Here is an 18321-nt window from a genome sequence, read left to right on the forward strand (position 1 = left end):
CTCCACAATAAAGGAATTATAACCAGATTGAGGGATGCCTAATTTAGGGACAATTTGTTAACACCAATCAGCCTAAGAGCACGTTTTTGGGGAGGAAACCGAGCACCCGGAGAAAACCCACACAAGCACGGGGAGAACGTGTAAACTTCCACAGACACTGGCCCAAATCCATGTATCTGTACAGCAAACAGTGATAGAAACTAGAAGCAAAACAGCTCAGTGACTATGTTTCTAACATGCTGCTCTGAGAAACTATTACAAAAACATTCTATTAACTCCTTATCTAGGCTAACTTTGCACATTAGGTGTTCCATTCTATATGTAAATTAAAACCTCCCATTATCACCAAAATGCCTTTCCGAATGGCTTCCATTATTTCTTTTTGTGTTCCACCCTACCCATTTGGCTGCTATTCCGGCATCTATTAACCTGAGTGGCCTATAATTGCTGTGCTTATCCTCATACTTTTTTTTGAATAAGGATGCATCATTTGCAATCCTCCATCATGTCCAGCTGTGATAACGGAAAGAGATTTGGAAGATAATATCAGTATTGCTGCAATTGCCACCCTCTTCCATCAATATCCTGTGATACATCCCACCCAGTCTTGGTGAAATAACAATTTTAACCATTTCTATATCGTTCATTCTCTTCACCAATTTTTAGCCCATCCAGTCTGCCAAATATCTCATCCTTCACTATGACTTTAGCAGGATCTTCTTCTTTGTTAAACATACATGCAAAGCACTCATTTAGTACCTCAGCCATGCTCTCTGCCTCCACTAGTAGATCTCTTTTTGGACCATCTTGCTACTCTTATATGCTTGTGGAATTAGATTCCCTTTCACGTTAGCTGTGAGTCTTTTCTCACATTCTTTGTCTTTGACAAGGTCCCTCATGGAAGGTTAGTTAGGACGGTTCAGTTGCTAGGTATGCATGGGGAGGTAGTAAATTGGATTAGACATTGGCTCAATGGAAAAAGCCAGAGAGTGCTTGTGGAGGATTGCTTCTCTGATTGGAGGCCTGTGACTAGTGGTGTGCCACAGGGATCGGTGTTGGGTCCATTGTTGTTATCATCCAGATCATTGATATAGATGACAAATGTGGTAAATTGGTTCAGCAAATTTGCTGATGATACAAAGATTGGAGGTGTAGTGGACAGTGAGGAAGGTTTTCAAAGCTTGCAGAGGAATTTGGACCAACTGAAAAAATGGGCTGAAAAATGGCAAATGGAATTTAACGCAGACAAGTGTGAGGTATTGCACCTTGGAAGGACAAACCAAAGTACAACATACAGGGTAAATGGTAGGACTCTTAAAATGCAGTTGAACAGAGGGATCTGGGAATACAGGTACAGAACTCCCTAAAAGTGGCGTCACAGGTGGACAGGGTCGTAAAGCTTTTGGTACATTGGCCTTTATAAATCGGAGTATCAAGTATAAAAGTTGGAGTGTTATGGTAAGGTTGTATAAGGCATTGGTGAGGCCGAATTTAGAGTATTGTGTGCGGTTTTGGTCACCTAGTTACAGGAAGGATGTAAATAAGGTTGAAAGAGCGCAGAGAAGGTTCACAAGGATGTTGCCAGGACTTGAGAAGCTGAGTTACAGAGAGAGATTGAATAGGTTAGGACTTTATTCCCTGGAGCGTAGAAGAACGAGGGGAGATTTGATAGAGGTGTATAAAGGGAATATTGGGGGGGGGCCACGCAGAGAGTGATGGTGGGACTGTGGAATGAGCCGCTGGATAAAGTGGTAAATGCGGGGTGACCTTTAACATTTAAGAAAAAACTTGGACAGGTTCGTGGATGAGAGGGGTGTGGAGGGATATGGTCCAAGTGCAGGTCAGTGGGACTAGGCAAAAAAAGGGTTCGGCATAGACAAGAAGGGCCAAAAGGCCTGTTTCTGAGCTTCATTTTCTATGGTTCTTTCTTTGCCCCTTTTATTTCATTTCCCTTCTCAACTTTCTATATTCAGCTTGGCCTCTTTTAAGGTCAAACCAAATAAACAAACTCAAGTTAAATCAGGACAAATGAAAAAGGCAATGAAACGGGAATTGCAACTATATGCTGTCAGCAGATCTGGCAGCATCTGTTAACAGTGTTAACATTTCAAATGAAACAGAGTACACAGCAGTCTTTCAGTTCTAAATTGAGAGACTGCAGTTATCCTGTTTCACAGAGACGTGGCTCACTCTGGCTTCACCAGAGTGTGCCCTACAAGCAGAAGGCTTCGCAATCCATCAAAAGTACCGCACAGCAGCCACAGGCAAGGCTAGGGGAGATGGGCCTCCTTCCTAATCAACACCTTGTGGTACCTAGACATGGCAACTTTCTGCTCTCCAGACCTAGAATACCTGATGCTAAAATGCCACCCCAACTATCTTCCGCAGGAGTTCATCTCCGTTACCGACTGGATTTTACATCCCACCCCAGGCGGATATGAAGATCGCACCAGACGAAATAAATACCTCTACAAATAGCCTTGACACAAAACATCCCGAGACCTTGTTCATCGCGGCCGGGGTCTTCAATCGGGCCAAGGTCAAGAGCATACTGCCAAACACCAAAATGTTTCCTGCTCCACCAGAGGCCCAAACATCCTAGACCACTGCTACACAAATATCACAGTAAGAAGTCTCACAACGCCAGGTTTAAGTCCAACTAGTTTATTTGACAGTAATCCCACAAGCTTTTGGAAACGGTGTTCCTTCGTCAGCTGTGCAGAAGGTTCTGGTCAGAGAAAGGCCAGAACCTTCCACACACCTGATGAAAGAACACCATTTCCGAAAGCTTGTGGGATTACTATCAAATAAACTGGTTGGACTTAAACCTGGTGTCGTGAGACTTCTTACTGTGTTTACCCCAGTCCTACGTCGGCATCTCTGCATCAACACAAATATCAAACATGCCTACTACTCTGTCACCCGCCCACACTTCGGCAAATCAGACCACAAGATTCACAGCTTACAAGCAAAAACTGAAGCGGGAGAATCCATCAAAGAAAACCGCGTAATGTTGGTCTGAGGAATCGGATGATCTCCAATGGGGCTGCTTGGAGTCAGTGAACTGTTCAGTATTTAAAAACTCTGCGACCAGACTGAACGAGTACGCCACTACAGAAATGGACTTCATTAGTAAGTGTGAGAAGACTGTGTGCCAAAGAAGAAAATTCCTGTGTTCCCCAATCGGAAACCATGGAGGAATAGGGATATCCACTGCTTATTGAAGTCCAGGTCTGAGGCGTTCAAGTCAGGTGGCACTGACTTATACAAGAAAGCCAGATACGATCTAAGGGGATCCATCAAAGATGCCAAAAGACAGTTTGGGACCAAGCTAGAGTCCCATGCTCGCCACACTGACTCCCGCCAACCATGGCGAGGTCTGCAAGACATACAAGATGAAGGCACGTAAAATTGCTGGCTGTAAGCACCCCTCCCTGATGAGCTCAATGCTTCTATTTCTGTTTTGAATAAGAGGTCAGCAAGAGCATGCCCTCCACCTTGGAAGCCCTGGGTGAACCTGTATCTGTTTCAAATGTCAGAGCAGCTTTCTCAAAGGTCAACCCATGGAAAGCGACTGGCCAGAATTGGGGTACCCGGATGAGGACTCAGATCCTGTGTGAATCAGCTGGCAGAGGTATTCACAGACATCTTCAACCTCTCTTGACAACAATCCGAGGTCCCTATCTGCTTCAAGAAGATGACCATCCTGGTACCTAAGAAAGACCAAGCAGCATGCTCAATGACTTTCAGCCGTTGGTTTTGACATACATCATTACGTAGTGCTTCGAAAGGCTAATCATGGCACAAATCAATTCCAACCTCCCGAACTACCTGGATCCACTACAGTTTGCCCATCACCGCAACAGATCCACAATAGACTCCATCTCCCTGGCCCTGCACACAAACCTGGAACACCTAGATTAACAAGGATACATGTGTCAGACTCCTATTTATTTACTGCAGCTCAGCCTTCAATGCCATTGTTCCTATGAAACTCATCTCCAAACTCTGTGGCCTGGGCTGTGGCACCTTCCTTTGAGACTAGGTACTGAACTTCCTAACTCACAAGACCACAATCAGTAAAATTAGGCAATAACACTGGCTCCATGATCATCCTCAACACCACTGCCCTACAAGGCTGTGATCTCAGCCCCCTACTATGCTCCTTACACACCTATGGCTGTGTGGCCAAATTCCCCTCCAATTCGATTTTCAATTTTGCAGATGACATCACTGTAGTGGGTCAGAGACAGAGTACAAGAATGAGACAGAGCATCTGGTGAACTGGTGCTGCAACAATAATCTCTCCCCCAGTATTAACAAAACAAAGGATATTGTCATCGAACTCAGGAAGCATAAAGGAGAACGTGCCCTCGTCTACATCAACGGGGATGAAGTAGAAAGGGTCGAAAGCTTCAAGATTTTAGGTGTCCAGATCAGCAACAACCTGTCCTAGTCTCGCATGCAGTTAGGAAAATCCACCAACACCTCTACTTTCTCAGAAGACAACGGAAATTTGGCATGTCAGCTACGACTCTCACCAACTTCTACAGATGCACTGTAGTCTTTCTGGTTGTATCACAGCTTGCAGAATATTACGCATCAGATGGCAAGAAAAAGTACCAGACACTGAAATTCTCTCTAGAGCAAGTCTACCATCAGTCCACACACTGCTGCTGAGAGCACAAAGCCAGTGAGCAGGTCATGTCATCCGTACGTCAGACGAATGCATACCCAGGCAGCTCCTTTTTGGGAACTCTCTGCTGGAAGATGCTCGCATGGAGGGCAGAAGAAACATTTTAAAGACACACACAAAGCCTCCCTGATGTCGCTTGACATTGACATGACCACCTGGGAAACGCTGGCACAAAACTGCCCTACCTGGCGCTTCCTCATCCACAAAGGCTCTCAAGCTCACAAAGCAAGGTGTATTGCTGAAGCACAACTTAAGCGTGAGCTGCGCAAGTCCACAGCCAGCAGTGCAACAACTACAGTGTCTACACAAGTCTATCCAATACGTGCCAGGGCATTCTGTGCCCGAATTGGCCTGATCAGTCATCTTCGGACACACCGCAACCAGCCTCAAAATGACTAATGGTGTCGAGGTCCTCATTGATGACGATGGACGAACAACATAGCTTGGTATGGCTCCTGCTCTACCTAAGACTGCAAGGGACCACAAAATGTCGTGAATTAACCCAATCCATCACGCAAACCAGCCTCCCATCCATTGACTGTCTACACTTCCCGCTGCCTCAACAAAGCAGCCAACATAATTAAGGACCCCACCCACTCCAGACATTCTCTCTTCCATTGGGAAAAAGATGCACAAATCTAAGGTCACGTATCAACCGACTCAACAACAGCTTCTTCCCTGCTGCTATCAGACTTTTGAATGGACTTACCTTGCATCAAGTCAATCTTTCTCTATACCCTAGCTATGACCGTAACACTACATTCAGTACTGTCTTGTTTCCTTCTCTATGAACAGTATGCTTTGCCTGTACAACACACAAGAAACAATACTTTTCACTGTATGCTAATACATGGAACAATAATAAATCTAATCACATCAAGTCTTCTGCAACCCTTTTTCAGAGCTAAATGGAATGCAGGATGCTTAACTTTATAAAGCGAGACAGGGAATATAAAGGAAGTAACAATGAATCTTTAGAAAACATTGGTTCTATTTCAGCTGGAGTAGTGTTCGATGCTATTAGGGATGATGTGAAGGCTTCAGTAATGGTGTAGAAAAGATAGTCGCAAAAACCCAGCCTGCAGGTGCAGCAGGCGATCAGGAAGACAAATGGGATGCTGGCCTTTATAGCGAGGGGGATTGAATATAAAAGCAGGGAGGTCTTGCTGCAACTGTCCAGGGCACTGATGAGGCCGCAGCTCGAGTACTGTGTGCAGTTTTGGTCGCTGCACTTGCACAAGGGTATTTTGGCCTTGGAGGGAGTGCAGACGAGGTTCACTAGGCTGATACCGGAGATGAGGGGGTTGGACTATGAAGAGAGGCTTAACAGACTGGGTTTGTACTCATTGGAGTTTAGAAGGATGAGGGGGATCTTATAGAGACGTATAAGTTAATGAAGGGGATGGATAAGGTGGAGGTAGAGAGATTCTTCCCGCTCAGAAAGGACAGCAGGACTAGAGGGCACAGCCTCAAGATAAGGCGGGAGGGGGGGAGTGCAGTTTAGAACGGAGTTGAGGAGGAACTTCTTCACTCAAAGGGTGGTGAATCTCTGGAATTCTCTGCCCGTTGATGTGGTGGAGGCTACCTCGCTAAATATATTTAAGACACGGGCAGATAGGTTTTTGGTAGGCAAGGGAATTAAGGGTTATGGGGAGAAGGCGGGAAAGTGGAACTGAGCCACTTCAGAACAGCCATGATCTTATTGAATGGCAGGGCAGACTCGAAGGGCTGGATGGCCTACTCCTGCTCCTATTTCTTATGTTCTTATAATAGTTCCAAGGATGAGAGGATTTAGGTACAAAGTTAGATTTGAGAAACTGGTTGTTCTCCTTGCAGGAAAGGAGATTAAAGGAGAATTTGATAGAAGAAATATACTGCAGATGTTAGAAATTTGAAATAAAAACATGAATTGGTGAAAAAACTCAGCAGAGTCCAATATACTTTTTCGGAATCGATTTGTTAGAGTTGTACAAGATTATGACAGGCTTGGGTCAGACCCTTAGAATCTCGACAATGCAGATCCATCGAGTCTGCGATAGAGCCAGGCCTCTCTGCCTGTTACCTGTTAGGGGAGGTGACCCTTATGGGCTTGAGGACGGCAGGTAGCGGCAAGGGGATTTTGAGTTGATCCCCGGACCAGGAGATGTGGCAGCCACAGAAAGTGCTCAGATACCGATAAAGTCCAGTGGCCGCGGCCACCCCAGTGCTTCCCAGGACAGAAAGACGGCCATCCGGCAGAGACCGCAGTTCAAACCGGTCCAGCTCCTCAGGCCCTGACATTGATCGGTTCACAGTCAGCAGGAAATAGCGGGCGCGGGACCCGAGCAGCCGGTACAGCAGCTCCCGCACAGCCTGCGTTTGATCCTCATCCTTTACAGACGGCCGCAGATGCGCTAATGTCTCGAAACGAGACTCCGCACAAACCGAGGCCACAAACAGCACCGCGTAGGCCCAAAGCCTGGGCGCCGCCATAGCTACCCAGCCTGGGGCATCTGACTCCCAGAACAACCAATCAGAGCAGGGAACACGCAACAACCAATCAGAGCAGAGCTCCTACAACAACCAATCAGAGCAGAGCTCTGGCATAGCGCGGCAGGAAGTTCTGGAAAATTCCGGCGAATGCGGTGAGAAGTTTCACAAAACCAGGTTAAAGCCCAACAGATTTAATTGGTAGTAAACGCCACTAGCTTTACCACACCAGGCAGCAAAGGTGCTGAACTGCAAATGTCAACTAACTTAGGCTTCAGGAGAATGGCCAATGTTTGATTCTGGTTTGAAATGAGTCAGTTTTTTTGGGTAAGGTTTTTTTACACGTTCTTAAGAACATAAGAACATAAGAAATAGGAGCAGGAGTAGGCCATCTAGCCCTTCGAGCCTGCCCCGCCATTCAATAAGATCATGGCTGATCTGTTGTGGCTCAGTTCCACTTTCCTGCCCTCTCCCCATAACCCTTAATCCCCTCTCTTATCAAAAACCCATCAACCCGCGTCTTAAAAATATTTAGCGAGGCAGCCTCCACCACTTCAACGGGCAGAGAATTCCAGAGATTCACCACCCTTTGAGTGAAGAAGTTCCTCCTCAACTCCGTTCTAAACCGCCCCCCCTTTATCTTGAGGCTGTGCCCCCTAGTCCTACTGTCCTTTCTGAGCGGGAAAAGTCTCTCCACCTCTAACCTATCCATCCCATTCATCATCTTATACGTCTCAATGAGATCTCCCCTCATTCTTCTAAACTCTAACGAGTACAAGCCTAGTTTATTCAGCCTCTCCTCATAGCTCAACCCCCTCAACTCTGGCATCAGCCTAGTAAACCTCCTCTGCACTCCCTCCAAGGCCAAAATATCTTTGCGCAGGTGCGGCGACCAAAACTGCACACAGTACTCCAGCTGCGGCCTCACCAATGCCCTATACAGCTGCAGCAAGACCTCCCTACTTTTATATTCAATCCCCCTCGCTATGAAGGCCAGCATCCCATTCGCTTTCCTGACCACCTGCTGCACCTGCAGGCTGGGTTTTTGCGACTCATGCACAAGGACCCCGAGGTCCCTCTGCACTGTCACATGCTGCAGTCTTTCGCCACGTAAGTAATAGTCCTTCCTACCATTATTCCTCCCAAAGTGGACCACCTCACACTTGCCAACATTAAATTCCATTTGCCAGTTCCTGGCCCATTCGCCCAGCCTATCTAGATCCTTCTGCAGACTCTCCACACCCTCCGCACAATTTGCCGTTCCACCAATCTTGGTGTCATCAGCAAATTTCGACACCATACACTCGGCTCCCTCCTCCAGATCATCTATATAAATGGTGAATAACTGAGGCCCCAGCACCGACCCCTGGGGCACTCCACTAGTCACCAACCGCCAATCCGAATAGCACCCATTGACCCCCACTCTCTGCCTCCTATTTGACAGCCAATCCTCTATCCACGCTAACACCCTACCCCCAACTCCATGCCCCCTGACCTTCTGCAATAACCTCTTGTGAGGTACCTTGTCAAACGCCTTCTGAAAATCAAGAAAGACCACAATGTCCACTGTGGACATTAACTCAATGTCCATGTTTTTATTCATTTGTGGGAAATGGGCATCTCTGGCAGGCCTGCATTTATTATCCAGCCCTAGTTGCCCTTGAATTGGGTGGCTTGCTCAGTTATTTCAATGGGCAGTTGAGAGTCAACCACATTGCTGTGGCTGTGGAGTCACATGTAGGCTAAACCAGGTAAGGACAGCAGATTTCCGTCCCTGAAGGACATTAGTGAACCAGCTGGGTTTTACAACAATCAATTCATGGTCATCAACAGATTTTTAATTTCATATATTTTTCTTGAATTCAAATTCAAATTCCACCATCTGTCAGGACATTAGCTAGGTTTCTGGATTAAAGTCTAGTAATAATACCATGAGGCCATCACCCTGCTTTGATCACCTTTTCACAAAATGTGTTTTCTAAGCTACTGAACATAAGGTTGGATTTTGTGTGCACATTGAGAAATCACACGCAAACTTCTCAAACGCATTTAAGTCATCAGTTTATAGCAGTGAGGTTTTAAAATATTCATTTGCATTCCAATGGCCTTGGAATCAGGTGGTAGGTGTCATTAAGTTGACAGGAATTCAGGACCGGCACATTACTGTAAGGATGAAGGATAAGTATGGCAGGTTTTGGAAACCTTGGAAAGCAAGAGATATTGTGAACCTAATCAAAGAGAAAAGGGAAGTATTTGTCAGGGCTAGGAGGCTGGGAATACACGAAGCAAGTGTGGAATGCAAGGGAAGTAGAAAGAAACTTAAGCAAAGAGTAAGAAGGGCTAAAAGGAACAACGAAAAGACATTGGCCAGCAGGATTAAGGAAAATCCCAAGGCTTTTTATGCTTATATAAAGAACAAGAGGTTGAGGAGATTGCGGGGCGACCTGGTAGAAGTTTATAAAATGTTGAGAGGAATAGATAGCGTGGATTCTCAGAGGCTATTTCCCAGGGCTGAAATGGTCGCTATGAGAGGACACAGGTTTAAGGTGCTGGGAAGCAAGTACAGAGGAAATGTTAGGGTTAAGCTCTTCACTCAGAGGGTGGTGAGTCAGTGGAATCGGCTGCTGTCGTTGGTGGTAGAGGCGAACTCGCTGGGGTCTTTTAAAAGATTTCTGGATGAGTATATGGGATTGGGAGTTACAGATAGTTCTATGGGCTGGTAGGTATGGATGTGATCGGCGCAACTTGTGGGCCGAAGGGTCTGTTTGTGCTGAAGTGTTCTATGTTAAGAGGGTAGCCAGTAAGAGGGTTGGCCTGCTCAGGACAGGGGAGGGAATCTATGCATGGAGCCAGAGGAAATGGGTGAGGTATTAAATGAGTACTTGGCGTCAGTATTCACCAAAGAGAAGGACTTGGGGGATGATGAATCTGGGAAAGGACGTGCAGATAGTTTGAGTCACGTTGAGATCAAAAAGGAGGCAGTATTGGGGTTCTTGAGAAACATTAACGTAGACAGGTCCCAAGGGCCTGTGGGATATACCTCAGAATACTGAAAGAAGCAAGGAAGGAAATTACTGGGGCCTTGAGATAAATTTTGTATCCTTGCTGGCTACAGGGGATGTCACAGTAAAAGGCTCACAACACCAGGTTAAAGTTGAACCAGTTTATTTGATAGTAATCCCACAAACTTTCAGAAACGGTGTTCTTTTGTCAGGTGTGTGGAAGGTTCTGATCGAGAAGGCAGATAAAGTCACACACAGTTTACAGAATACTGATTAGAATGCACGTCTTTACAGCTAACCTGCTATTCAAGTCTTAAAGATGCAGACAATGTGAGTGGAGATAGCGTTAGCATAGGTTAAAGAGATGTGTGTTGTCTCCAGACAGGACTGTAGGTGAGATTTTACAAGCCCAGGCAAGTCATGGGGGTTATAGGTAGGTTCATGTTGCACTAAGTTGAGGCCGTCCTTGTGTGTGAAACTTGCCTATCAGTCTCTGCTCAGTGCTCTGCGCTGTCATGTGTCGTGAAGGTCGCCTTGGAGAACACTTATTCAAAGATCAGAGGCTGAATGCCTGTGACCGCTGAAGTGTTCGCCAACAGGAAGGGAACAGTCTTGCTTAGTGATTGTTGAGCAATGTTCATTCATCCGTTGTCATAGTGTCTGCATGGCCTCCCCAGTGTACCACGCTTTGGGACATCCTTTCCTGCAGCCTATTAGGTAGACAACAAGGTATTGAGGTAGGCACCAATATGCTAACATCTTCGTGCACAGGCTCGAACAAGACTTCTTCACCACATAGGACCTTCAACCGATGCTATACTTTGGCGAGCTGCCCCTTTTACTTTGTCCTAATTTAATTTGAGTTTGTCTACTTGGTTTGACCTAAAAGAAAACTGGGAACGGTGCAGCATCAGGTGGGATGTGAGTCTGGGTATTTAAAATGAGTTGGTCCCACTTGTATTAATGTCAGAGTCCAGTGAGTGACAATGGCTTCCCAAGTGCGTCAGAACTACCACAAGGACTGTGAGGATGCCATTAACAAGTAGATACATCGATGACATTTTCTTCCTTTGGTCTCATAGTGAATAATCACTGAAACAACTATATAATAACATCAACAAGTTCCATCCCACCATCAGACTCACCATGGACTATTCTCTGGAATCGGTGGCATTCTTGGACACATGCATCTCCATCAAGGATGGTCACTTCAGCACCTCACTGTTCCGCAAGCCCACAGATAACCTCATGATGCTCCACTTCTCCAGCTTCCATCCTAAAGAAGCCATCCCCTACGGACAAGCCCTCCGTATAAACAGGATCTGCTCAGATGAGGAGGATCGCGACAGACACCTCCAGATGCTGAAAGATGCCCTCATAAGAACAGAATATAGTGTTCAACTCACCGATAGTTCCGACGCGCCACGGTGAAAAACCACACCGACCTCCTCAGAAGACAAACACAGGACACGGTGGACAGAGTACCCTCCGAATTCCAGTACTTCCCTGGAGCGGATAAGAACATAGAACATTACAGCGCAGAACAGGCCCTTCGGCCCACGATGTTGCGCCGACCAGTTACAAAAACAATGACCCACTAGCCTATACCAATCCCTTTTCGTCCATAAACCTATCCATAGATCTCTTAAACGCCCCCAAACTAGGCGCATTTACAACTGCAGCAGGCAGGGCATTCCAATCCCTCACCACCCGCTGGGTAAAGAACCTACCCCTGACATCCGTCCTGTAGCTACCCCCCCTTAATTTAAAGCCATGCCCCCTCGTGCTAGCTTTCTCCATCCGAGGAAAAAGGCTATCACTATCCACCCTATCTAAACCTCTAATCATCTTATATGTTTCAATAAGATCCCCTCTTAGTCGCCTTCTTTCCAACGAAAACAACCCTAAATCCCTCAGTCTCTCCTCATAGGACCTCCCCACCATACCAGGCAACATCCTAGTAAACCTCCTCTGCACCCTCTCCAAAGCCTCCACATCCTTCTTGTAATGTGGGGACCAGAACTGCACACAGTACTCCAAGTGCGGCCGCACCAGAGTAGTGTACAATTGCAACATGACGCTGCGACTCCTAAATTCAATCCCCCTACCAATAAACGCCAAGACACCGTACGCCTTCTTAACAACCTTATCTACTTGATTCCCAACTTTCAGGGATCTATGTACACATACACCTAGATCCCTCTGTTCATCCACACTATTCAAAGTCCTCCCGTTAGCCCTATACTCGACACATCTGTTGCTCCTACCAAAGTGAATTACCTCACACTTCTCCGCATTAAATTCCATCTGCCACCTCTCAGCCCAGCTCTGCAACCTATCTAAGTCTCCCTGCAGACTATGACACCCTTCCTCACAATCTACCACACCTCCGACTTTGGTGTCATCAGCAAATTTACTAATCCAGCCAACTATACCCTCATCCAGATCATTAATAAAGATTACAAACAACAGTGGCCCCAAAACAGATCCCTGAGGCACACCACTCATAACCGAACTCCATGATGAATATTTACCATCAACCACCACCCTCTGTCTCCTATCTGATAGCCAATTCCTGATCCAACTTCCTAGATTACCCACAATCCCATACATCTGCATTTTCTGCAGAAGCCTACCATGGTGAACCTTATCAAACGCCTTACTAAAATCCATATATACCACGTCAACTGCCTTGCCCCCATCCACCTCTTTGGTCACCTTCTCAAAAAACTCAATAAGGTTAGTAAGGCACGACCTACCCGCTGCAAAACCATGCTGACTATTTCTAATCAATTCATTACACTCCAAATAACTATAAATCCTATCCCTAATAATTTTTTCTAAAACCTTGCCCACAACAGAAGTAAGACTCACCGGTCTATAATTCCCGGGGAAGTCTCTGTTCCCCTTCTTAAACAATGGGACAACATTCGCTATCCTCCAATCCTCCGGGACTACACCAGAGACCAATGACGACTTGAAGATCAGAGCCAGAGGCTCTGCAATCACCTCTCTAGCCTCCCAGAGAATCCTAGGGTAGATCCCATCCGGACCAGGGGACTTATCTATTTTCAGCCCCTCAAGAATATCCAGCACATCCCCCTTATCAACCGTAATACTGTCTATTTTACACCCCTGCAACCCAGTGTCCTCCTCAGCTATATTCATGTCCCCCTGCGTGAACACCGAAGAGAAATATTGGTTCAATGCTTCTCCAATCTCCTCCGGTTCCACACACAACTTCCCTCTGCTGTCTGTAACTGGCCCTAATCTTGCCCTGACCAACCTTCTGTTCCTGACATACCTATAGAACGCCTTAGGATTCTCCTTAATCCTATCAGCCAATGTCTTCTCATGTCCTCTTTTAGCCCTTCTTAACTCACTCTTCAACTCCCTCCTAGCCAATCTAAAGCTTTCAAGTGCACTACCTGAGCCCTCAATTCTCATCCAACATAAGCCTCCTTTTTCTTTTTAACCATCGACTCAACTCTTTTAGTGCACCACGGTTCCCTAGATCTACCAATTCCTCCATGCCTGACAGGGCATGATAAGCTAAGACATCTTCTCTGGAGTCTTCAACATATCATTGATGAAGACGAACATCTCGCCAGGGCCATCCCCACACCCCCACTTCTTGCCTTCAAACAACTGCACAACCTCAAACAGTGTTGTTCACAGCAAACTACCCAGCCTTCAGGAGAATGGTGACCACAATACCACACAACCCTGCCACATCATCCTCTGCAAGACATGCCGGATCATCAACATGGATGACATCATCACACGTGAGAACACCATCCACCAGGTACACGGCACGTACTCTTGCAACTCGGCCAACGTTGTCTACCTAATACGCTGCAGGAAAGGATGTCCTGTAGCATGGTACATTGGGGAGACCATGCAGACGCTACATGATGAATGAACAGATGAATGAACATCGCTCGCCAATCACCAGGCAACTTCCTGTTGGCAAACACTTCAGCAGTCACGGGCATTCAATCTTTGATCTTCAGGAAAGCATTCTCCAAGGTGGCCTTCATGACACATGACAGCTCAGAGTCGCTGAGCAGACACTGATAGCCAAGTTCCGCACACATGAGGAAGGCCTCAACCGGGATCTTGGGTTCATGTTGCACTATCTGTAACCCCCATGACTTGCCTGGGCTTGTAAGACCTCACTGTCCTGTCTGGAGACAACACACATCTCTTTAACCTATGCTAATGCTATCTCCACTCTCATTATCTGCATCTTTAAGACTTGAATAGCAGGTTAGCTGTAATGACTTGCATTCCAATCAGTATTCTGTAAACTGTGTGCTTTTATATGCCCTTCTCTGATCAGAACCTTCCACACACCTGACGAAGGAACACCGTTTCCGAAAGCTTGTGGGATTACTATCAAATAAACTGATTGGATTTTAACCTGGTGTTGTGAGACTTTTTACTGTGTTTACCCCAGTCCAACGCTGGCATCTCTACATCATCTGCAGGGGATGTCCAGAGATTGGAGAATAGCCAATGTTGTTCCTTTGTTTAAGGGTAGCAAGAGTAATCTGGGTAATTATAGGCTGGTGAGTCGTCTGTCAGTGGTGGGGAAATTATTGGAGATGATTCTTCGAGACAGGATTTACTCCCACTTGGAAATAAGCGGACGCATTAATAAGAGGCAACATGGTTTTGTGAGGGGGAGGTGTGCCTCAGTACATGATTGAGATTTTTGAGGAAGTGACAAAGATAATTGAGGGCAGGGCAGTGTCTACATGGACTTCCGTAAGGCCTTTGACAAGATCTTTCATGGTAGACTAATGCAGAAGGTGAAGTCGCATGGGATCAAAGGTGAGCTGGCAAGGTGGATACAGAGCTGGCTCAATCATAGAAGGAAGTCTCACAACACCAGGTTAAAGTCCAACAGGCTTATTTGGTAGTAAACACCACTAGCTTTTGGAATGCTGTTCCTTCATCAGGTGAGTGAAGACTTCTTAGTGTGTTTACCCCTGTCCAACACCGGCATCTCCACATCATGTTGATCATAGAAGACAGGGTAGCGATGGAAGGGGTGTGTTTCTGAATGGAGGGTTGTAACAAGTGGTGTTCCAGTGCTGGAATATTTGCTCTTTGTAATATATATAAAGGATTTGGAGGAAAATGTAACTAGTTTGTTTAATAAGTTTATGGATGACATAGTTTGGTGGATTTGTGGATAACAGTGAGGACCATCAGAGGATACAGCACAGTTCGAAATGTGGGTGGAGAGATTGCAGATGGAGTTTAATCCAGTAATGAGGTAGTGCATTTTGGAAGGCCTAATACAGGTGTGAAATATACAGTAAATGGCAGAACCCTTAAGAGTATTGATAGGCAAAGGGATCTGGGTGTACAGGTACATGGGTCACAAAGTGGAAATGCAGGTGGAGAAGGTAGTCAAGAAGGCATACAGCATGCTTGCCTTCATTGGCCGGGGCATTGAGTTTAAAAATTAGCAAGTCATGTTGCAACTTTATAAAACCTTAGGCCACAATAGTGTATAGTGTTCTGGTCACCACACTATCAGAAGGATGTGGAGGCTTTGGAGAGGGTACAGAAAAGATTTACAAGAATGTTGCCTGGTATGGAGGGCATTCTCTATGAGGAGAGATTGGAGAAACTTGGTTTGCTCTCACTGGAAAATGAAGTTTGAAGAACAATCTAATAGAAGTCTACAAGATTATGAGGGGCATGGACAGAATGGATAGTGAGAAGCTTTTTCCCAGGGTGAAGAGTCAGTTACTAGGGGGCATAGGATTAAGGTACTAGGGGCAAGATTTAAAGGAGGTGTATGAGGCATGTTTTTTTTACACAGGATGGTGGATGCCTACCTCGGCCGGAACTCGTTGCCGGGTTAGATAGTGGAAACAGATGCGAGAGAGTGACTTTTAAGAGGCGTCTTGACAAATCATTGAATAGGGTGGAACTGGAGAGATATGTTCCCTGGAAGAGTAGGGGGTTTTAGTTCAGTCGGGCAGCATGGTTGTTAGTCTTGGAGGGCCAAAAGGCCTGTTTCTGTGCTGCAATTTTGTTTATTAACAGGTTTGTGGTCATCATTAGACTCTTCATTCCAGATTTTTATTGAATTCAAATTCCGCCATCTGCCATAGTGAGATTCAAACCTAGGTCCTAGGATATTATGGTAGATTTCTGCATTACTAGTCTAGAAACAATCTCTGTGCTGCCAGCTCCCCTAGTTCTTAGGCTTTTATATGCCGTTACTATAGTTAAGAGAGCTCACCAACGCCTTTCCTTTCTCAGAAGATTAAGGAAATTTGGCATGTCCACTATGACTGTCACCAACTTATGATGTGGGTATGCTGGCGTTGGACTGGTGTAAACACAGTAAAAAGTCTGACAACACCAGGTTTTAGTCCAGCCTATTTATTTGATAATAGACTCACAAGCTTTCGGGGTTAGCCCCTTCGTCACCTGACGAAGGGGCTAACCCCGAAAGCTTGTGAGTCTATTATCAAATAAATAGGTTGGGCTAAAACCTGGTGTTGTCAGACTTTTTACTATGTCACCAAATTACACAGATGCACCATGGAAAGCATTCTTTCTGACTATATCATAGCTTGGTAGGCTCCTTTTCTGTCAAGAAATTACAAAAGGTCGTGAATGAAGCACAGTCCGTCACTCAAACCAGCCGTTCACCCATTGATACTGTCTACACTTCCTGCTACCTTCGAAAAGCAAGCAGCATAATTAAGGACCCCCACGCATCCCGGACATTCTCTCTTCCACCTTTTGTTGGGAAAAAAGTACAAAAGTCTGAGGACGTGTACCAACCGACTCAAGAACAGCTCTCCTGCTGCCATCAGACTTTTGGACCTACCTCGCATTAAGTTGATCTTTGTCTACACCTTAGCAATGACTGTAACAACACATTTAGCACTCTTGCTTGCTTCTGTATGTACGGTGTGCTTTGCCTGTATAGCACAAGAAACGATACTTTTCACAGTACGCTAATACGTGACAGTAATAAATCAAATCAGTCTTTCCCACCCTCCTCTTGAATTCCACTCCTTGTTGAAATGCTTATCTTTGAAACTGGAGTTCTGCATGAGTACCACAGCATTGTGGTGTCCTTGTAGAATATGCTATCAGCCACCAGGATTAGAAGACCTCTGCGCTCCCCAACTTGGGGTGAGGTAATGGTTGGTGTCTGAAAGTGGAGTTCTGCATGAGTACCACAGCACAGTGATGTCCTTGTAGACAATGGTGTTGGCCACTACTGGTAGACGACCCTGCGTTTCCCAACACCAGTTCAGTACTAGTCAGTGTCTGAAAGTGGAGGGCTAGATGAGCATCTTGGTATAGTGATGTCCATGTAGTCAATGTCGGCAAAGAACAGGAATAGACCCACCCTACAGCCCCAGAAGTGTGTCGTTCATCACAGAATGAGTGGTGCAGCGCTATGACACATGAGCTGTGTATGTTACACTCACCTCAAGGTCATGACTGAACTGAAGTTGGACTTGTGCACACCTCTCATTTTCAAACCAGTTTGACGCTGATGTAATTTCTCACTGACATGATGAAGATTTGAAGGAGATTCTGGCGATTGACTATTGTAATGAGTATTCATAAGCTTTAAATGAATGCAAATTGTGTTCACATTACCAGGCGGTGGGAGAATCAACACACCAGTTCCCTGCCAATAGGAGAGTTACAGACTGTTTTTAATACTGGTGGGTTTCTGATTTTGCCTGCCACTGATTCCCTGCTCCTGACTGCCGCGACTCCCACTATGAACAGGATAGACAAATTCTGTCCTCATTTTCAGGTATGCCTTGTGACAGGATAGGTGGACAAGGTGGTCAAGAAGTATATGGAATGCTTTCCTTTATTGGGCATGGAATTGAATACAAAAGTAGGATGTGCTGGTGGTACTGTATAAAACATGGTTAGGGCACAGTTGAAATTTTGAGTACTCTGGTCACAACCTTACAGAAAGGGCATAATTGGTCTGGATACAGTATTGAAGAGATTTACAAGAGTGTTGCCAAGGATTGAAAAGAGGAAAGATTGGATAGGCTAGAGTTGTTTTCTTTATAACAACAGAGGAGTTAAGGAGTGACCTAAATAAGAACATAAGAAATAGGAGCAGGAGTAGGCCATCTAGCC

At 45.7% G+C, this 18321-nt stretch overlaps 2 protein-coding genes across 2 annotated transcripts in view; one reads left to right on the forward strand and one right to left on the reverse strand.

Annotated features, from left to right (window-relative positions):
* Positions 1 to 7200, reverse strand: part of naglu (N-acetylglucosaminidase, alpha) — a 60552-nt gene extending 53352 nt beyond the window's left edge. Inside the window, exon 1 of the mRNA XM_080213372.1 lies at positions 6759 to 7200. Within this exon, the coding sequence (XP_080069498.1) occupies positions 6759 to 7168 (410 nt within the window). The 5' untranslated portion in view covers positions 7169 to 7200. The remainder of the gene's footprint in view (positions 1 to 6758) is intronic.
* LOC145359156 (bone morphogenetic protein receptor type-2-like) overlaps positions 1 to 18321 on the forward strand; it is a 215339-nt gene that overhangs the window by 76529 nt on the left and 120489 nt on the right. The gene's annotated exons all lie outside the window — the stretch shown is intronic.

This window comes from Carcharhinus amblyrhynchos, chromosome 27 (genome assembly GCF_965287045.1).
Source record: "Carcharhinus amblyrhynchos chromosome 27, sCarAmb.v2.hapA, whole genome shotgun sequence".
Classification (NCBI taxonomy): domain Eukaryota; kingdom Metazoa; phylum Chordata; class Chondrichthyes; order Carcharhiniformes; family Carcharhinidae; genus Carcharhinus; species Carcharhinus amblyrhynchos.